At 60.5% G+C, this 20,955-nt stretch overlaps 1 protein-coding gene across 2 annotated transcripts in view; it reads left to right on the forward strand.

Annotated features, from left to right (window-relative positions):
* ARAP1 (ArfGAP with RhoGAP domain, ankyrin repeat and PH domain 1) overlaps positions 1-20,955 on the forward strand; it is a 34,024-nt gene that overhangs the window by 2,666 nt on the left and 10,403 nt on the right. For both annotated transcript variants that reach the window (XM_027888311.1, XM_027888312.1), the window contains exons 2-15: positions 3,620-4,372; positions 9,638-9,777; positions 11,189-11,256; positions 12,297-12,400; positions 13,124-13,294; positions 15,150-15,219; positions 15,452-15,572; positions 15,687-15,892; positions 16,263-16,369; positions 16,452-16,651; positions 16,748-16,833; positions 18,037-18,219; positions 19,144-19,318; positions 20,708-20,842. In XM_027888311.1, the coding sequence (XP_027744112.1) occupies positions 3,699-4,372; positions 9,638-9,777; positions 11,189-11,256; positions 12,297-12,400; positions 13,124-13,294; positions 15,150-15,219; positions 15,452-15,572; positions 15,687-15,892; positions 16,263-16,369; positions 16,452-16,651; positions 16,748-16,833; positions 18,037-18,219; positions 19,144-19,318; positions 20,708-20,842 (2,440 nt within the window). In that variant the 5' untranslated portion in view covers positions 3,620-3,698. The remainder of the gene's footprint in view (positions 1-3,619; positions 4,373-9,637; positions 9,778-11,188; positions 11,257-12,296; positions 12,401-13,123; positions 13,295-15,149; positions 15,220-15,451; positions 15,573-15,686; positions 15,893-16,262; positions 16,370-16,451; positions 16,652-16,747; positions 16,834-18,036; positions 18,220-19,143; positions 19,319-20,707; positions 20,843-20,955) is intronic.

Consider the following 20,955-nt stretch of genomic DNA (forward strand, 5'->3'; position numbering starts at 1 on the left):
GGCAGTGTCTGTGGTATCCCCAGTGGGTCTGTGTCCTGTGGGGACACTGGGGACATCAGGTTCATCCACCAAATCCAGCAGGGACACTGGGGACATTGGCCCCATCCTGGCTGGCCATGGTCCCTGGCTAAGGATCTCTCCTTAATTTTGGCAGAAAAGGGTAAAAGTCGCTGTGGTGTGAGGCTGGTTGCCCGGTGCTGCTGGAGTGGGATGGCTGAGGGAACCCCCTTCCCACTGGTGGCTGTCCCTGTTCTCACAGGTTCCTCCACCACCCAGCTTTGTCCCCTTTGCCTACCAGGACATGTGTGGGTGACAGCTCAGTGCCCTCCCTGGGGATCCACAGAGGTCCTGGGGTGGTGGGGACACAGCAGCCACCCACCCACTTGTCCCTTTCTGTCTAGTGGCCAGGGCTTGGCTTGTGCTGCTGCCCCGGGTCGCCCTACCCCCAGTGCCTGGTCCCTGCTGCGGTGCTGGGGAGCCCTCACTTCATGAGGACCACCCTGCCCAGTTCTTCCTTCCTCTCTGGCCAAAGGCCCTGCCCCATCCTGCTGTCACCTGGGGCTCAAACAGCCCCCGGTTCTGGCCTCCTTGTCCCTGATGGTGGCTGTGGTCAGCAGTGGCTGTGGTCAGTGCATTGCTGGGCTGAGTCCCTGAAGTTCTGCAGGGGCCAAGGGCGGTTATTGCACCACGTCCCGGCTCAGAACCCCATGCGGCTTTCCGGAAAGTTCCCATCGCTGAGGTGGCGTTTGAGGAAGTCCTGGGGTGGGAAGAGACTCCTCAGCAAACCTCTGCTGCAGCAGCCGGACCACAGACGCACCGGCCACCTCTTCCTGCTGAGCCGAGGGACCATGTGCTGGTAATTAGCTCTCCTTGATTAACGAGCGCATGGGGCTGGGCAAGGGGAACATGGGGTGCAGGCAGAGTTTGCCTGCATTGGAGGAAGAATTGCCACGGGAACTAGATCCATCAAGAGGGTGCTGGGTGCCTGACAGACTCCTATGGTGGATTTTCCTGGCTCATGGCCACCATCCTGGGTGCCTGCGAAGGCACAGGCCGGGAAGAGCTGTGGATAAATCTGGTGCTCGGGTGCTGTTGCTGGAGCTGCTCGGTGCAGCTGTGCCGATGAAATACCGAAAGCCCTGGTCAAACTGCTTGATCCCTAGCACCTGGTTAGAGGTAATGCTGATCACCTGGGCGTGCAGGCACTGCCTGTGGTCCCCTCTGCAGTGCTCATGGCTTCACTGGAGCCAGTGAAGGAGCGTGCTCACCTGCCACCCCCTGAGGTACACAGCTCGTTAATCTAAGGAGCCCGGCCCTCATTAGTGCCCCACCTGTGGGTTGGGAAGCCCACCACCTTGAGAGCAGTACAGTAGTGGGATGTGGTGGGTATGTCTCCCGCGGAATGGGGGGCTCCTGCCTGTGCTGGGATCCTCAGCTCTGCGAGGGCAAGAGGCAAATCCCAAGCCCTCTGTTGAGCTGAGGGCATCTGAGGTGGCCTGGGGCAGCTGGCAGTGCCCTCCAAAAAGCAGCCCCAGCACCAAAGTTTTGGGGCAGAGGGCTCACTGAGCCTCTCAGTCCAGAGAGTGGAGACCAGCTCCAGGCCCCCCCAGATCCTTCATCCCCAGCACTGGGAAAGCAAGGGATGTGTGGGTTTGAGATGGGGCTGGGGGGTCCAGCCCTAGTGTTTTTTGGCATCGTGGCTCCTCTCCTGGAGTGCTGGTACCACAATGCCAAGGTGGTGGTAGCTCTCACTGTCCCCTTGTCGTGCCACTTGTGCAGCCTTTAAGTCTCTTACAAAGCAGCCCCTGTGGTTTTGCCTAATCCCAGGGAGGAATGTGGTGGGTCAGCATAGTTAGGATTTGGGCTCGGCAGGGGCCCTGGCCAGGGTGACTCTCTAATCCCCAGCAGCCAGCTGGGTTACAGTTGTCTCCCTGGGTTGATTTTTCTTCTGGAATATCCTCGTCTCGTTTAGGACAGAGATTAAATGATTAATGACTGGAGGAGGGAACCCAGTGAGGGCTTGATGAATGATTTACTTGGTGAGGGCGAAGGGCGGGAGCGTGACATCAAGCTGCCAGCCCAGCGCACCAGGGACCCTGCCGGGCCCTCGGAGGAATTTTGTCCCCATCCCTGGTGAGCAGCAAGGAGGGCCCTCAGTCAGCATGGATGGTGCTGAGATGGTGCTGGTGGTGAGGGCTGGTGTAGCCATTCCTTCCTGATGTGTCTGTCCAACCACTGTGTAGATGTCCTGGCACAGGGCCAGGAATGCTGGCACCCTTGTCAACAGGTGACACTGGTCAGTGTGACTCCTCGGCTCTGGCCAGGAGGGGACATGTGTGGGAGTGCCATACTGCTGTCACTGCGCTTCCCTATGCTTCTCCGTGGTGTTTTGCCTCAGCACTGCAGTGCCCGCCTGGGGTTGAGCCTGCCTGTGCTGCTGTCACTGGAATCTGGTGACAGCAGTGTCACCCAGCACCATTGCTCACCCATTTTCAGTAATAGATGAGGGGTTTTTAGGTGTAGAGGTGAGAGAGGGAATTTTATTCTGATTTAGGGACTTTTGTGCTGTTGGTGGGGATTGGTGGGACCAATGGGAAGGTCCTGGATGCTGCTGGTTTCTCTGGTGCTGCCAGTGAGGAGCCCCAGGGGTCAGCCAGCCCTGGGGTCCCTGTTGCTCCTTTCTTGGACACTTGGCCCTTGCACAGGACCTTTTGCAGCCTGAAGCAGAGCCAAACTGTGGTGGGAGGTGCCAGGGAAGTGGCACTGTGGCTGGATCCCAGCGGCACTGGGATGCCAATGTCTGGAGGTGTGGAGGTCACTGGCTGTGGGGACCCCATGGCGCCACAGGCTCATTGGTGTCTGGTTAGTGCCGGGTCAAGGATGAGCTTGGCTTGGCTGCACACTTTGCACCAAAACCACAAGTGCTGCCGGGGGCTGGGACCTGCCTGAGTCACAGAAAATGTGACTCTGACGGCAAATCAGACTGGCCTATTTACAGCTCAGGAAATCCTCCAGCTCCTTCTTAGCAGGTCTAAAAAAGCCTCCAGCCAACCCAAAATAAGATAGTGCTGGAGTTACTGGCTGCACTGCATGTGCCAGCACGGCTGGAGTCCACCTCCTTCCTGGAGCCAGGCACTGCCGGGGCTGTGATGCCGGTGAGTGAGAAGGGCAGGGTATCCCACCCACTGCTGGTTGGGATAACAGGGATCGGCCCCACTAGCAGCTACAGCGTGGCATGAGGGCTCTGCCATCAGGGCAGAGACCAAGCAAGCCCCTGTCTGGCTGGGGGGCTTCATGGCCAGTGTGGGACCCTCCCACACACTGCTCTGTCCCCCAGCCCACATGTCACTCCTCAGGAGCATGCTGGGGCCCTGTGGTGCCATCACCTGTGAGGGTCAGTGGGGATGGCCTCTATGTTTTGACACCTGAACAGGAAATGTCCAACTTTCCCACACCCCTGCAGCCCCTCAGTTCAGGATTGGGTGATCCTTGGGGCACAGGGGAGTTGGAGACGCTAGGAAAACCAGGTCGTTTCACTGGGAATGTTGGTTTTGAGACCCCTGGCTTCAGCTGGAGCGTGTTTTGGGACTGACCCTGACCCCATTTTCTCCATCCCCAGGTCCTGATGCCATCCTGAGCCTCGCCGGGCACAGGAGATGCACTGAGTGGCACAGGGTCTCCGTGGCCAGTCCCCTGCCATGGAGGAGGAGGGATCTCTGCCAGTGGCTGCCTGGCTGGCGGCCCTCCACCTCGACCAGTATGTGGAGAGCTTCCAGCAAAGCAACCTGTGGTCGGTGTGGGACTGCCGGGCACTGACGGATGAGGGGCTCACCCGCCTAGGGGTGCTGCTGCCCGGCCACCGCCGCCGCATCCTCCTGGGGCTGCAGAAAGCCTTTGCCGAGGCCCCGCTGCCCGCCGGGACCCACCTGGCCCCCACCACTAAACCCATCCCCATGAAACGCCACATCTTCCGCCTGAGCACCGCCACGAGGCCAAAGCAGCCGGAGCCCCGGTCCCTGCCCGTGCCCACCAGGACCCCACCGCTGGAGCCGGAGCGGGCTGCGAGCTTTGCCCACCTGCCTCCACCCATCCCACCCAGGGTGGGCTGCCACCCCCCCCTCAAATTCTCCCCATCGCTATCAGGGGGCAGCCCTGAGCCTCTGCCCACGCCCTGCAGCCACCTTCCAGCCCCAGAGGATCCCTCACCACCAGCCCTTGTGGAGAAGCCCACTGCGGAATGCAGGGCCAGACCCCCACTGCCACCGCTGCCAGCCAAGCGACACCATCTGGGAACCAAGTGCCAATCCCTGAAGGGCCCCCCACTGCCTGACCGCCCCCCTGTGCTCCCCCCTAGGGCCGTGTCCCAGAGGAGGTAAGGGGGTGGCAAGGGGGTGGGCCTGCGGGTGCCCCAAGGAGTGGAGTCCCTGTGGGGGGCTGCTGTGATGTGGCTGGAACCCTCAGGTGGGTGCACATCATCATGACATGGGTGGCCTGGGGTACCCATGCCCTCGCCAGCACATCCCCCTGGGGGTATCCCTAACCCCCACCCAGCCTCAACCCATCCTGAGGGGGTACCAACTGTCCCTCCTATCCCAGCACATCCCTTGGGTGTACCCCCACCCCAGACCCCACATTTCCTGGGGTTATCAGCACAGGGGGGCTAAGATATTTATTTTGGCTGCAGCTAGATGTGGCCACCCTGGTCACTCCAGCCTGGCTTGGGCTGGGGTTCAGCTCCCCCCAACAATGCAGAGCCCTGCCTTGCATTGCCTGCAGCGTAGGCTGTGCTGAGGCTTGATGAGCTCATCACACTGGTGGGTGAGAGGCAGTGAACGGCAGCATGGGGAAAGATGGAGGGAGCAGGGGGCAGGCTGGAGTTTGGGGACAGCAGTGCTTGCAGCTCCCCCTTGATGTCCCACCTCCCCAGTGCTTCCAAGTGCTGCGGAGCCGCAGGCAGGTGTGAAGTGGGGTCTGGGAGTGGAGTTTGGAGCCCCTGGGTGCCAGCACCTGCCTGCCGTGAGGTGGGGGAACATTAGCAAGGCTGTGTGCCCCCCCCCCGCCCCAGGTAGCCTCCACCCAACCTCCCCTGGACCCCCCAGCACTCCAAAGGACATGTTGCTGGACCGCTGAGGTGTCCAGTTGGTCCCCAAGGAGAGGCAGAGCCTGTGCCTAGGGGTGAGGTGGGGTTAGTCCTGAGTGATGATGCTGGATGGGACACCCTGTGTAATCAGGGTGAGAATGGAGGGGCTGGTGGCTGGACTGCCTCTCCCAGCTTCCTGTCCCTGTGCCCCATGGGCTTTTTGGGGTGAGGGAGATGGAGGTGACCCCCATGCCTGTGCTTTGCCCCCTACCTGGTGCTGGTGCAGCAGTGAGCAGGCTGGGATGCTGAGCCGGGGAGGGGGCTCAGCCAGCTGATGTCGGGAGTCTGGCACCCCATGGTGCGGGCAGCACCCATCCTGGGGCTCCTTGGGCTCTGGATCAACAGTGTACCTCCTGGCACTCCAGGGACTGGCCCTACCACTGCGTTTCTGCACTGAGGTGATCCCCAAAATCCCCTGGAGCCAGTCTTCATCCTGTTCTGGTGAGGAGCCTGCCAGGGCATGGCTAGGCTGCCAGTTTGGTGCCAGCTGTGCTGATTTGGTGCTGGCCATGCCAGTTTGGTGCTGGCCCTGCGGTGGGTTTGTTAGTTGCTATGCTGGTTTGGTGCCAGCCATGGTGGTGTTTTGGCACTGGCAGTGCCGCGGGCTCGGCGCCGGCCATGCTGCCGCTTCAGCCACCTCAGGAAGTTTTGCTGCAGCGCAGGAAGTGCCGGAGTGACAAACTCCGCTTCCCACCGGCCTCCTCGAGCCCTGCCCGTGTTGCCGACCGGCCCTGCGGGGTCCCTGACGCCTGCTCAGGTAGGGGGGTCACCGCTGGCACGGTGCCAGGCGGGGCAGGCAGCGGGGGCCGGGCCTGAGGGGTTCGGGATGGGAGCCAGGGCTGCCGCTGCTGCCGGCTGCGAGCCTCGCTCCGCCGGCTCCAGTGGGTGTTCCCTGCCCTGGCCTGCGCTCCCACAGGCGTTGTTGGCACCCCAGTCCCCGCAGCCCCAGGTGACTGGGGCTCTGCCCCAGAGCTGGCGCAGCCCACCCCTGCACAGCGCCCTGAAAGGCTGTGCGTTAGAGTTCTGGGGCTGGCATTCCCCCCTGGAGCTGCCCTGGGCGATCTGGGACCCTTGGGAGCTACATGCAGGACCACGAGACTCGGGAGGGGTGGGGCTGTGGCCTCGCCATGTGCCAGTGGCTGAACAGCACCCCCGGGACAGAGGGGTGCTCCAGTGGCACAGGGGACTGGGGTCACCGTGGGGGAGCCCTGGGGGCTGTGCCAGTGCAGGGCAGGGGGACGGCCATAAGGCCCTGGCACTCGCTGTGCCCTGATGCACACATAATATACAGATTACACATATATGCTGGTGCTTGGTAGTAGCAGAAGGGGATATGTCTATGTGTATAGTTGTGTATATACATATGATATCTGTGTATCTCATATATGTATATACATAAACACACCTTGATGCTCTAGTGAATATACACAGGAGAATATCTGTGCATCCATATATGCTTTATATGTGTATTATATGTATATATTGGGGTGATCAAAACTAAAAAGTTGAAGCCCAAAATTCTTATCTCAAAAGTCACTTTAATTGTATGACCAGCAATATATTGGTTATAGGTGGGTTCCTCTTTTGGAAACATTTAAAAAATAAAGAGCTGTTATCTCCTAAGAAATTCTTCCCTCTGAGGGTGGTGAGACATTGGCACAGGTTGCCCAGAGAATCTGTGACTGTCCCATCCCTGGAAGAGTTCAAGGCCAGTCTGGACAGGGCTTAGAGCAACCTGCTCTGGTGGAAGGTGTGTCAGCCCATGGCATGAGATGAGCTTTAAGGTCCCTTCCAAACCAAGCCATTCCATGATTCTATGACTCTTTGGCCAGTGCCAGTGCCTGGCCATGCCCATGGCTGGAGGAAGCGCTGTGGTGCAGGACAGCTGGCATGGACAAGGGGTGCATTCAGGAGCGTGCGGGTGTGAGTCACCCTGTGGCAGGCATTGGCTCCTTGCTCTGCGTGCAGGGCAGCAAGTGCTGGGAGCTCAGGGAACCCCCTCCCTGGGGTCCCCTGGGATGATGGGTGCCTTGCTACGGTGCCCTGTGCTGGGGCCGAGGGAGCTCCTCAGCCCTGGGGTGTTGCTGTTGGCCCCCACACCCTTCCTCTGCACCCATAGGGGGACCTGCCCTGGGTGCCTGCAGCCAGTGAGCACAAGAGGCCGGGAGGGATGCTGCTGGGCTGCCCAGGGACCAACAGCAGTGAGGATGCTTGCCCATGTAGGGCTGGTGCTTGCCCACATCAGGGTTATGCTTTCTGCATCGAGGCTGGTGCAGGGCTCTGGCTCCTTTGTCAGTCAGTGGACAGTGAGGCAGCTGTGTGGGTCTGGCCCTGGCAGCTCTGTCTCTGGGCAGGGGTGAGTCCCCCACCATAACCCCCTGTGGAGGTGGGAGGTACCACAGGGGAGGTACCTCGGAGCACAAGACCTGGGCATTTCTGAGGTCACGCCACCACCCACCCCCCCAGCTCCCCTCGCTTCCGGCTGTGCTGCCATGGTCCCCGGCACTTCCTCACAGCTGCTCGCAGAACATGCTGTGGTTTCCTCCAGGCCATGTTCACCTCTGAGGTCTCACCATCCCCCCAAATGCTGGGCCACCCCTGAGCATCCCTGTGCCAGGAGGTGATGGGAACATTCCAGCCCTGCTGGGTGCAGGATATAGTGATGCCACGTCCCCCAGCAACCGTGTTCAACACCAGGAGCTCTCTCTCACCAGCTCCCCTCTCTCCCATGCCCCCCTCCCTGTGCCTGCAACGGGGCTGTGAGCCCCTCAGTTTTGGCCACTGATGGTTCAGACCTACAGACCCCATGAGGGGTCCCAGCAGCAGTGGGTGCTTATGTCTGCACCCCAGTGCTGTGGTCAGGCTGTCAGTGTGAAGACATCCCCTCTCCATGCTCAGGGAGTGGTCTGGGGTGCAGAATAGCTCCCTGAGCAGCTGGAGAGGTGGGGAGGTTGAACCCCGAGAGAGTTGTAGAGGGGCAGTGAATGATGTCCAAGGAGGTGATGACAGAAGACTCCTTCTTGGAGGGCTGGACAATCTGGGCAGGCATGGTAGCCTGGGCTGAGGTTTGGCTTTGAGGTGGTGTTGCCTGTGGGAGGGCAGTCCCCCTGCTGCCCCCCTTAGGGGAGAGGCCCAGATAAGGGACAGCGAATAAGGCACCATTTGCCACTTCTTTAATGGCAGATGTGGCACTGGCCAGACCCTGCCTGGAGCAGGATGAACATCCTTTGGGCACGGCTGCATGGATGGTCAGAGGGTGCGGGGGGTGACGGGGGGGGAACATGGAGCCTGGGGATGTTACAGCACCCGAGGATGTCATGGAGAGCAGGAACACCAGTGAGGAGGCCGTTTTGGGGCACTGGGGTGTTATCTGTGCCTGGGTTCTATGAGTGCCCATCCTTTGGGTCCCTGGGGTGGCAGGACTGGGGCTTGGCCAGAAACCCTCCTGAGGTGTCCCCAATCAGGAGATGGAGGTTTTCCTGGCCTGGGGCTTTCCTCCCTGGTGGTCGTGGGGCTCATGCTGCAGACCCCCAACCCTAGAGCAGGGACTGCACAGATGCAGACCCCAGTCAGTCTCTTGCCGGGCCCTCTGTGGCTTGTGAACTGCCACGTCCATGTCCCTGGGTCCCTGCACCCCCGGGTGCCTCAGCAGCCTCTGCCTGGCAGTGCTAGGAGCAGTGCTATTGGGCTCCCCTGCCCACACTCCCCTCCTTCCCTGCCAGCATTCCCTAATGTATGGATGGTTTGTGGCTGGTTCCCATGGAAATACTGCTGAGAAATGAGGTCAGGCTGACCCAGGGAGAGCCAGAACTCCCGTCCTCCCCTGCTTCCTGCTCCAGCCAGGGAGGTTTCCTTTCTGGCTCAACCCCAAGCTTGGGGAAAGCTCTTGTGCACCAGCCATGGGGCTGGGAGGCACCAGGGTTCACTATCTCCATAAAATGCGGGGTGCTGATGGCTCACTGACTGTGGAGAAGCTCCATTTCCAGGGGTTCTTGCTGCCCTAGCAGCCACCCCAGATCTCCAGTGTCCACCCCACTGCAAGGACCCTGGTGGCATGGAACATCCTCAGCACCCCCCATCCTGCTCAGGGGACCCTGTGGCCACCTGCACACCAGCCAAGGAAGCAGCTCCGCCGTTGTTTAGACTGGAGGAGAGAAAACAATCTGCTCCGGGATGTGGCTTCAAGGCTGTGGGTGGCTTGGGGTGTCCTGGAGCCAGATAAGGATCCTGAGCTGTGGAGCAGACACGGAGAAGTGAGGTTGGATGCCAGGAAAACAGTTCCAGGATAGAAAAGCAGCAGTATAACCCCAGAACAGGGAAGGCTTTGCTGTGGAGTCTCTTAGGAATTGTTTTGTGGGTTTGGGTCTGCTGGGGTTTGGTCCCTTTGGGGGTTTCTCTTGCACTCTGGGATCCCCCTTTGACGGTTGCTGGTATATCAGGGTTTGGAAAGTGGGGCAGGGGCTGGCATAAGGCAGCACTTCCTCCTCTCTCCTGCAGCATCCCTGCCAAAGAGGAGGTCCCCATCCCTGACAGAACATCCAGTGTCCCACTGTCCCCCCTGCCCTGCACAAAGCCACCAGTCCTGCTGCCACCGAAGCTGCCCTCCAAGGCCAGCCTCCCCTTCGTGCCTGAGTTCGGTGAGTACAAGGGGGGCCAGATCTTCTCTTGGGATATCTGGGTACCCATCCATCAGCATTCAACCTGTGGGTGCTGTGCCTTCCTCCCCTGCCAGTTTGTCCCTCTGTCCTTTCTGGGATCCTTCCCTCGTCTGTCCCCTTCCTTGCCTACTGGGGGTGTCAAGGTTGCAAGATCTGGGCTGGGGGTTTCAGGGGCTGCAAGATCTGGGCTGGGGCTTTGGGTGCAGCCTCTTTAGGGGAGAGCAAATGTGTCTGTGGGTGCTGAAAGCCCCTGTAACTGTTCTTGGAGGAAAAGTGAACCTAACAAGGGGGTGAAGTGTGGGCCCCCTCGCATGTCCCTGGTTCTGGGTTCCCAGGACTATGCCTTTGCATCCCTCAGCCCCCTCCTTGGGGGGTCCCTGGAGCTCAGCCAGCTGCAGGGAGTTATACTGACCCCCACTGAGGGGTGCAACCCTGGTTGGACTCTAATTCAGCTGGAGTAGCTCTGCTGGAAAGAAGAAGGGCTCTGGGTGCCTGATCGGGGCCAGCAGCTCTCCAGGAAGTGGCACTGGTTTAACTGAGAGCTGTGGTGTGTTTCAGAAGCTGGGAGAAGCCGTGGACAGGAGCTTATCTGTTTGTCTTGGGGTTGCAGGGAGGAAAGCTGCTCCCACCCCATGCCTGGAGGGGTTGGGGATGCAGAATCTGCAGGGGGGTCCCTGGTGCCAAGGCGAGCATCTACCTGCACCCCTCAACCTCCTGCAGCCTGGGAACATCTTTGCCTGCTGCCAGTGCCCAAACAGCATCACCTGGGGTGGGATTTTGGGAGGAATCTGCTCCAGGTTCTCGATGGGATTTGGGAGAGGTTGTTTGCCAGGGCCAGGCTATCTGGGGCCACTTGTTCCCTGCGGGGTTACAATCTTGGCCAGGATTCCTGTTGCTGTGCATGCTGGGTGAGGAGGAACCATCTCCTCGCTCCCATCCTCCTCCAGGATCTCATTTCTGTGGGTACACAGGCTCACGAGCTGATAAGGAACAGAGGAGGAGGGAGGGGAATCCACCCTGGAAAACAAGATGTGGGAGAAGCCCCTGGGACCCCTCAGCAGCAAGCTCCCAGGCAGAGACATGAGAGCCTGGACAAAGCCACGGTGCTGGGGCTGGTGGCACTAAGTCCCCCCCAAGCAAAGCCAGGAGGGTCATGGCAGTGCTGAGAGGTGCACTAGCAGGACATAGCCCTTTCTCAGCTCTTCCCCAAATTCCTCGATAAAACCCTCGTTGTCACAGCAATGGGGTGGTTTGTTTGTCGAGGGTAAAGCAAGGGGGAAGCCATCCCAGCCATGCCAGCATCCTCTCCACAAGCTCTGGGGTGGCAGGGGAGATGAGACCCCTTGCTCCACCCCAGCTGATTCCCAGCATCTTCCCTTTCCTTTGTCAGATGACTCAGACTACGAGGACTCAGCCTGGGAGGAGGAATTAGCCAGACCCATGGGGGAGATGGCCAAGGTTGGTCCCACCATGGGCTGGGAGGGGGGCGGGAGCCAGTGACTGTCCCGAGGAGAGGTGCTGGCCTTGGGATGCTGCAGAGATACTGATAAGGGCAGGAGGAGCATGTCGGCAGTGCCTGGAGAGGGGGTTGTGCCTTGCTGAGCACCCACCAGCTCTCACAGGTGGCCTGGAACCCCAAGGGTCCCTGTGGAGCACCCACTGGGTTTCCTGGGGTTGCTGGAACCCCAGGGTCACAAGGATCCTTGGGAAGGAAAAGACCCACCAGGTCTTGCAGTGCTGCTGAAATGCCAGGGTCCCCAGGGAGTACTGACTAGGTCTCAAATGGGGGCTGGAACCGCAGGGTCACCAAGAACCACCCACTGGGTCTTTCAGTGTCCTTGGGAGGTATCCACCTGTCTTTCAGTGGTGCTGGAACCCGAGGGTTCCTGGGGAGCACCCACCAGCATCCCCAGGAAGCACACACTGGGTCCCCTGGGCTCTCTGCAGAGCACCCACAGCAGTGCAGCACCCTGGCACACTCATGTGCCCAGAGTGCATGCTAGTGGACATCTCTGGCATTGCATCCTGAATATAATCCCTGGAGTGGGAGTTTCTATCTGCCCCCCATGCTCCCTGGGGTGGGAATGGATGGATTTGAGGGATCCCAGCAGCTGCAGAGCCCCATGAGTGCCTGGAGCCCCCCAGTTGCCTCTGCTTGGGAACGCTGTGGCCAAGGAGGGGGAGATGCCGGATTTCTTGATAAGCTCCGACATTTTTAGCTGCTATAAATAACCATCCCGGTGTTCAGCTCCTCCTCTGACTGCGCTTCCCTCCCTCTGCGGGCCCCAGCATGTCCCTTCTTGGGCACCCCACCACTGTGGGCACCTGCCAGCCAGTGCTGGTGACACGGCATCATGTCCCCTCTCCCTTAGTCCCCCCTGCACCCTCATGGAGCAGTGGGGGCACCAAGGGAACCCCACGTGCCATCCCTGCCTATCCCCCATAATGCAGGGGGGCACCGTGGGGACCCCAGGTGTCACCTGTGTGTGTCCCTGCAGGAGGATGCTGAGCCTGGGATGGGGCGACCGCGGTCCCTGCGCTTCAACAGCCTCTTCAGTGACGATGAGCTCGGCGAGGACCACCCTGATGTGTCCCCTGCCAAGTATGAGCTGGGCTGCCACGCTTGTGGGCAGGGGACGTGTGTGTGGGCAGGGGATGTGTGTGGGCAGGGCACGTGTGTGTGGGCAGGGACACGCGCACAAGGAATGTGTCCATGTGGATTCTGTCTCTGTGTGTGTGTGCCTTGCTGGGGATGTGTGTGCAGGAGCTGCATAGGTGCGTGCGTGGACGAGATGTGTGTGCACACGTGTGTGCGTGCGTGGCTAGTGACACTGTGTGTGTGTGCTTGTGTGTTTAGGCAAGGGATGTGTGTGCATGTTCCAGGGGGGTGCTTGTATGTGGGGTGTCTGTAAGCACAGGCACAGAGCACTTGTACATGGGAGTGCACAGGTCAGGGCCTCTGTGCATAGCTCCACAGTGTGTACATGCACATGCACATGCAGGACCCGTGTAGGGGAGCACATGAGTGTGTGTGTGTGTGAGCAGAGAGCAGCCCTGCACGTTGCTGGGTTGGGGCTGTGGTCCTGGGAGTGCCTCGTCCTCCCTTGCAGGGCTGGGACCCAGGCCTGGGCTGCTTCAGGAGCTGGGGGACGTGCTGGGACCCCACCGAGGGGACTGTGTCCATGTCCCTGCTCACACACAGCTGGCGCCTGCATTGCCCATGCCTCGGGGAAGGGCACAGGGAGGCCTAGGCAGGCGGGGGGAGCTTCAGCCCCTCCCGGGACCTGCCAGCTCTTAACCCCCTCCCTTGGCTCCTCGTCCCCAGTGGCAGCAGCAGCTGGAGTGACAGGGACCCCAACCCACGCCTGCCTTCACCCGACGCCTTCCCCGGCAGCAGCCCCAGCACAGTCTGTGACAGCATGGAGAGCACTGGTGCCACTGCCCCGCTGTCACCCACCATCAGAGTGGGGTGGCTGGACAAGAACCCACCACAGGGGTGAGTGATGTGCTGGGGGTCTCTGTGTGCCATGGAGGGGTGATTGTCCCCCCCTTTTCCCACCTGTAATTCCTGCTCATGGGGCTGTAATTTTGCTTTGGTGAGAATACGTCATGAGGGGTTCCTTCTACTCCCTTCTAACCCATGATTTAGGTTAGAATGACCCAGTTTTGGTGAAAAAGCCTTTCTCAGAGGGGGTGCCACCAGTGGTTATACTGAGCTGGCTGAGGAGGAGGAGGAGGAGGAAAGGCTGCATCTTGAGCTCCCTCCTGGACCCCGTGTCAGTGGGAAAAGAGCTGCCTTTGCTCTGGGGGAGCCCTGGAATAGCAGTAACCCCAAAAGAAGCTGTCAGGGATGAGGTGAGGTGTCTGGGATAACCTGTGGGTTTGGGGATTGCTGGGTTTGACAAAGGAGTAGGCAGTGATGGCCCCCATCCCATGGGATGCCAGCCCCAAATCCCGGTGTGTGCAGCCCTGGTTCCTGGGGCTCATGGTGCACAGCCAGAAGGGTGCAGGAGTAAAATGGGGGAGGGGTGTGGGGTGGCTCTGAGTGCTCCAGGACAAGCAAACACAGGGGGCAGAGGGAGCCCAGTGAGCAGAACAAGCACAGTGTGCACAGGGAGCCTACTTGCCCCCATCCCAGCAGGGAACCCACTAAAAGAGCCCCTGCTCCATCTGGGATGAAAAAATCAAGCAGGAGATGTGAAGGATATTTGGGCACTTCTTAATCTGGGCTGTGAGGAAGCCCCGAGGCAGCAGTTCCACTGAGGAGGAGGAAGCTCCCCTGTTTACAGTAGAGCATCCATGCTGCTGGGGAAGTGAGAGCAGCTGAAAGGTCCCCGGGAAGCTGCTCTGGCAGCTGCTTGGCAGGGAGTCAGAGCCTGGGAAGACAATGAAAGGAAAACCAGGAGCCCCAACCCCACAACATTGAACAGCAGTGGGAGGTCAGAGCAGGGTGGGGGTCTCTGCCCTCTGGGGACAGAGCTGAGCTCCTAACAGGGAGCAGAGAGCCCACGGCACAGCCAAGGGCTTCAGTGCCGGATGCTGGAGGTGGTTACATAAAGGCTGAGTGTGGGGTCACGTGTGGCCATGGCCAAACCCTTCCTGAGCAAACAAGCCCTTGAGCAACATCCGTGTCCCTGCCTCTGCACCAGCCCCCGGCGCCTCCAGCGGCGGGGGGGCTCTGGGGATGCAGTGCTGGCAGGGGGCTGCATGGCAGGGCTTGCCAGAACTGTGTGGGAAGGGGCTTGGCTTCTCCTGCAGCCATGGGGCTGCATGGATGGGCTGAGAGGTGTCGTGCCTTCCTCTGTGCTGCTTGGCTGGTCTGTATGCTGGGCTGGGGTGGGCAGTGGGGTCCCTTGTGGGCTCTCCTCCAGCCCCGGGGATCCTTCCTCTCTTCCGTATGCCCCTCCTGATAGAGATACCCAGCTTCTCCCTCTGCCCCTGGTGCCACTGTCCCCTTCTGGAATGTGTCCCCTGGATTGAAACCTGCCTGGCTGTTAGGTCCTGAGCAGTAAATAGGGATTTTGGGGATTTTTTAAGGACAGCCTTCATTCTCAGCTCCATGTTTTAATTGGTGCCTGGAGGAAAGCATGAAGCCTCCATTGCTGTCCCCAGCAGTGACACAAGGGCTGGGGACATGGCACAGGATCGAGGGTGGGGGATACAGGGCAGAATGGAGGGCTGGGGATATTGAGAGACAGGGACAGAGAGCAGGATGGCGGGCTGGAGATATGAAGGCAGGATCAATGCTGAGGTGGCCCCAGGCTTTTGGCAACTGGGGCATGAACACAGAAGCAGAATCGTCCTGAGTTCAAGGGCATCCCCTCCAATGGGTCGCTCTGGTCCCCTCCCAGGTCCTACATCTACCAGAAGCGCTGGGTGAAGCTCGACGCTGACTACCTCCGCTATTTTGACAATGAAAAGGTGGGTGGACAGATCTGGGGGTTTGGGGTGAGTAGGTAGTAAAGGAACTACTCCAGCAAGGCCCCCTTCCTCTGGGCATCCCAGCTGGGAGGTGTGGCTGTGCCAAGGGGCAGCATTCCAGGGACCAGCCATGGCTGGGGTGAGATGTGGGATGCTCAGTGCCTCCTGGACAACTGCCCCGTGTCCCCAAGGCCCAGAGATGAGCAGTGTGTCTCCCCACTCCCTGCCCCAGGATGCCTACTCCAAGCGGCTCATTCCCATCTCCTCCATCTCCCGCGTCACCAGCGTTGGGGACCAGAAATTCGAGGTCGTCACCAACAACCGCAACTTTGTGTTCCGGGCCGAGAGTGATGGTGAGCGTGGGGGTCCATGCTCCCTGGCTGCTCTCCCTCCCCAGCCCACGGGATAAGTCCTGTTGGCTCATGGCTCTGGGCTGATCCTGATCTGTCTCCCCTCTGGCCCCACAGCAGACCGTAACGAGTGGATACGGACCCTGCAGCAGATTGCAGAGGAGCGGAAGAACAAAGATCCGGAGAGGACATTGATGTCCTTGGCCACCGACAGTGCCACTGAGCCAGCCGATAAGAGTGGCTTCCTGGAGCTTCGGGGCTTTAAGCACAAGCTCTTTGTGGTGGTGGCTGGGGACAAAGTGTTCCTCTACAAGAACGCAGAGGTGAGTGGCTGGGGGTCTGTGGCACTAAGAGGGATCCCTTACCTTTCTGCTCACAGCCTGAGAAGAGCAGCAGTGAACTGGGGCACCCGGCCCTGCCACCCCTCAAATGAGGACAGCACAGATTCCATAGCATGGTGACCTCAGAGCTGCAGCCCCTGCTCCCCGCTGGCTCTGAGCCTTGGGGTCCTCCAGCAGCCTCATACTCACAGTAGCTGCCCCAGAGTCTGCAGTGGCCCAGGAACCCCCAGGATGAAAACTGGGCAGGGAAGGGACATGGTTACCCTAGCTTCCAGGCACTGGATCCCATCCACTCTCTGCTCCAGTGGTATCCCTGCTGCTCCCTCACCCTTTGCCTGCCCTTGCCCACTAGGATTATCGGTTGGGGATTGGCATCACCTACATTGAGATGAATGTCGGGAATGTTAAGGAGGTGGATCGCCGAGCCTTCGACCTCACCACGCCATACAGGATCTTCAGGTGAACCCAGGGTGGGGAGGGCATACCAGGGGTGCTGCCCACCCCCAGCTGTGCTGTACCTCACCCCCATCCCCGCTGGCAGCTTCTCTGCTGACTCGGAGCAGGAGAAGGAAGAATGGATGGAGGCCATGCAGCAGTCCATCGCTGAGGCACTCTCCAACTCCGAGGTGGCTGAGAGGATCTGGGCTGTGGAGTCCAACCGCTCCTGTGCTGACTGTGGCTCCCCCAAGCCTGACTGGGCCTCCATCAACCTCTGTGTTGTCATTTGCAAGAGATGTGCAGGTACCTGCATCCTGGGGGGCACAAATGGGGATTCTTGGGGACCCCTAGACCTCTCCCACCCCAAAATGAGTGCCTAACAGCTCATCTCACCGTCAGGGGAGCACCGGGGACTGGGCCCTGGCATTACTAAAGTTCGGAGCCTGAAGATGGACAGGAAGGTGTGGACTGAGGAGCTGATCAAGGTATTGGCACAGACCAGCTCCCAAAAGCCCTTTTGGGGGGACGACGCCCTATTCCCTCCCCATGGTGGAGCCGCTGGCTGCAGGCTGGAGGCTGCTGGAGCACGGTAGGGCTTTTCCAGCCTGATCCCAACCCCTGGGGGACACACCCTGTGGCTTGGCTGGGGAGGGGACCCCCAGCAGCCTTTCATTCGTGTCCCTGTGAACCCCTGGCACCCACCCAAACATGCCAGCGAGGACAGGCAGCACTTGTGTGCCTTCACCACGGACATACGGTGTCTATGTGTCCGTGGGGACACGGCTGTGAAGCCGCCGGAGTGGCCGTGGGGAGGTGGCTGTGGGATTGGGGTGGGGCCAAGGACAGAGCAGTCCCCGGAGCCGTATGGCCGCCGGCGTAGAGGAATGTGTCGGTGCAGCCAGAGCCGGGAATGAGTGGGCGGGGGGAGCTGGGATTCTTTTCAAGACCTGACCTGGCAGCCATTTCCCGCCGGCAGAGCTTTGCTGGCTCCGTTCTTCCCATCCATCCTGCTCAGATCCTTCATTCCTGCCTGGCGTCCCACCCGCGCAGCCCCCGCCTCCGGCACTGCCTGCTCCCCGAGCTCCCAAACGCTTTCAGCTGTTGCCTGTGGCTGCTCCCTTTCCCCTCCCCTCTCTGGGAACGCTGCCCGAAATCCCTCCAGCATCCCCAGGCTTCCTGCCCGCGCCGTCCCTGCACCCGCCCCACCTCAAAGAGCTTGGGGGTGCTGGCAGATCCCCCCATGGGTGTTGAGGTGATGTGGGGCTCCCTGAGACATGGCTAAACCTCTTAATGGCGCTGCTCAGTGTGGACAGTGGGATAGCCAGGGTCCACCAAACACCCTTTAAATCTGCCCCCATGGATGCTGAGCACCACCCCGCCTCCCACAGCTGGGTGCTGCTTTCCAGATGTGATTTCCCAGGGCAGGAAGGGGGGGCAGCGGCTGCGGGGGCTGTCGGATGCTGCATGCCTGCAGTGGGTGGGTGCTCCTGCACGCTGCCCACCCAGGCTCCCCCTTCACCCTACATCACCCATAAGCCTGCCCCCCCATCCCCCCAGCTCTTCCTGCATCCCACTGTTCTTCTGGGTGGCACTCCCCTGTTTTCCAGCAGAGCCCCCCCCAAGCTCCACCCCTCAACCCGATGTGACCCCCTCCAGCATGGTCACATCGGCGTCTCCTTGTCCTGTAGCTCTTCCAGCAGTTTGGCAATGCGATGGCCAACGAGTTTTGGGCTGCAAATGTGCCCCCCAGCGAGGCCATCAGCCCCACCAGCAGCAGCCAGGAGAGGAGGCGCTTCCTCATCGCCAAATACCGGGAGGGCAAGTACCGCCACTACCACCCGCTCTTCGGCAACCAGGAGGAGCTCGACAGGGTCAGTGGCCCCTCGGGCCAGGCACCCGCCTGGGGGTTCTGCCTGGGTCCTAAGTGGTGCTGAGCTGGGGTTCTGGGGCTGTTCTGGGGAGTGGGGTCTGTGCCCAAGCAGACTGCCCACCGTCCTGCCCTGTGTGTATCCCTGCCTGTATCCCCCTAGTCCCCATTTCACACCCAAAGTCCCCACTGTGTATTCCAAGCTGAAGCCTGAGGTCACCAGGAGACACAGGCCAGCTATGAGGACAGGGTGACAATTCTGCCATGTGGCACAGCTAGCTTCATGTCCAGGCTGGAGAGCTTTGTCTGATGTGGGATCCCCCTCCCACAGCCAGACAGCCCCAGGGTTTGCCTCTCCTTGGCTTGGAAATTGTTTTGGGGGGCCAGCTCTGGGCTTGGTGGGGCTCAAGGGGGCTGGTGCTGGTGGCACACACTGTTTGAGGCAACTTTAACCCCCCCCCCCAGAGCACCTGACCAGCAACCCCTGTCTCCAGCTATGTGCCGGCTGCTGGCAGGGTGCCAGAGCAGGGCGGCACCAGGGAATGCCATCCTGGCACTCCAGCCACTGGCCTTCAACTCCCATTCTGCCATGGCTTCGCCTCTGCCGTGGCTTTGCTGGTGTTAGCACAAGTGCTGGGGGCGCGCAGGGCACCCGGGCGGCCGCGGGAATTCACATGTGGGCTTGTTTGTTTTCCTACTCCGGCTCGGCCGTCCCGCCCCGCTGCCGTATGACTTCACCCTGGCTCCTTAAGGGAGGGATTTGCTGCCTGCTCCAAACTTTTTCTTCCAGTTTGAGCCTCCTTTGTCCTGCCCAGGCAGCTGGGAGGCAGCTGGGGCCCGGCAGCTCACTGCGCTCACCTGGCTGGGGGTCTCTTCCTTCTCCTCCGGAGCCTGTGGTCTCACCACTTGCCTCCTGGCGCTGCTGCAGGCTCTGTGCGTGGCTGTCACCACCAGCGACCTGAAGGAGACGCAGGCTTTGCTCTTCTGCGGGGCGTCAGTGACCTGTGACACCGGGGACTCACAGTGCCCGACGCCCCTGGCCCTGGCTGAGAGGAGTGGGCAGCGGTTGCAGATGGAGTTCCTGCTCCACAACAAAACTTCAGGTAAGCACTGATCCCCTGAAACCCCACCATGGGCTCAAACCCAACAACAACATTCCTGGAGTGGCAGCTGGGGTATCCTGGGGGACACAGTCATGTTCTGAGCCTGTCGCAGCTCTGTGTCCTCCCCAGCAGCTCCCTGGCAGGGGGCTCTCCATCTACTGGCACTTTTGGGGGTCTGTGCACCCTGGGAGAGGGAAGAGATGCTTTGGGGAGCCTCCTGTGTCCTTGGGGGGTCCATCCCAGCTGGGAGCTCAGGTCTTAGAGTCCTGCTGGGGACGCAGGCTGGTGCTGTGGACACCAAGAGGGACAGAAGACAGTATTCCCTCACTGTCCTGGCACCGTGCTGCCTCACCTCTAGTATGCCTCTGAGGTGGTGGGGCTGAACCCCAAGCACCACTCCCATTCTGCTGGTTGTTCTCCCACCCCCTCGCCCCCAAACCCGGCTCTGAGTGGGCTGACGACTCCCATGGAATCCGTGCCCTAGCACAGGGTGAGCCTCTGGCCTCGGAAGGCTTGGGCAGGTGGGATGGAGGTGGGGGGGGCCAGCCAGCGCCTGCTGGAGCCGTCACCTCCCTCCTTGCCTTGGTGGCCAAGTCCGTCCCACGGAAGTTGGAATTTGCCCAGGATTGGGGCTGGCCCAGCTCTTCCCTGACATGTCAGCACTAAAGGGGTCTGGGAGAGCTGTGGGGCTTCCCAGGAGCCCCAGTGAGCCAGAGAAATCCAAGGCCTGGGCTTGTACTGCAGGGACCAGCAATCTCCAGAGGAGCAGGGCTGGGATGGGGGAGTAGGGACCTGCCTCCTTGGGGGTTCCCCCTCTCTGAGACCTGGCAGTGCCCAGAGCCCCAGGCACTCCATGCTCTGACCTGGGCATGCTTTAGGGGTGTCCCTGCACCCCGTCTCTGCCTCATCCTGGAGCAAATGGGAGGTGCCTCTTGCTGGCAGGCAAGGTGGGGAAACTGAGGTAGGGGGACGTGACTGTGGTCAGATGGGGAGGCAGTGGCAGAGCCCTGGCCTGTTATTTCAGCTGCAGGAAAATGACTCTCTGCCCTACTCCTCCCACAGAGCAGCAGGAACCCAGGACAGCCTAAGGAGAGATCTCAGTGGTAGGGGAGCCTAGTTCCAACCTCTCCATATTGTCCAATCCTGTCCCAGCTCAGTGCTTAGGAAGGGTGGAGGGGGGATGCAGGATGGATAAGTGGATAAGCCTGACCTCATTGACTCTCAGGCGGCCCAGGATTTGGGGACTGGTGCAGTTCCTTGCACCCTGGTGGGAGCTCGGGGTGCAGCCTGTGGGATGTGTCTTGTGCCAAGATGGGGGAGACCCAGGTGCCTTGTGGTGCTGGGAGGGGGATGCAGCCCCTCATAACAGATGGGTCTCCCTGCTTGCAGAGCTGCCACGCCTGGAGATGGTGGGCAGTGAGGAGAAGCCCTACTCTGTGCCCCTGCCCTCTGTCACCCACAGTGGCTTCCTCTACAAGACCCCCTCCATGGCCAAGCCTGTCAGTGAGCGGAAGGGCCTGGAAGGTACGTGGGGCTCTGTGAGGCAGGGAGATGGGGGTAAAGGGGACTGGGGGACTGGAAACCAGCCCTGAGAGGGGGAATCATACCCTCCCCTGCTTCCTCAAGCATTGAGAAGG

This window comes from Empidonax traillii, unplaced genomic scaffold, assembly GCF_003031625.1.
Source record: "Empidonax traillii isolate 1590-97213 ecotype Southwest subspecies unplaced genomic scaffold, ASM303162v1 scaffold236:size2090792, whole genome shotgun sequence".
Classification (NCBI taxonomy): domain Eukaryota; kingdom Metazoa; phylum Chordata; class Aves; order Passeriformes; family Tyrannidae; genus Empidonax; species Empidonax traillii.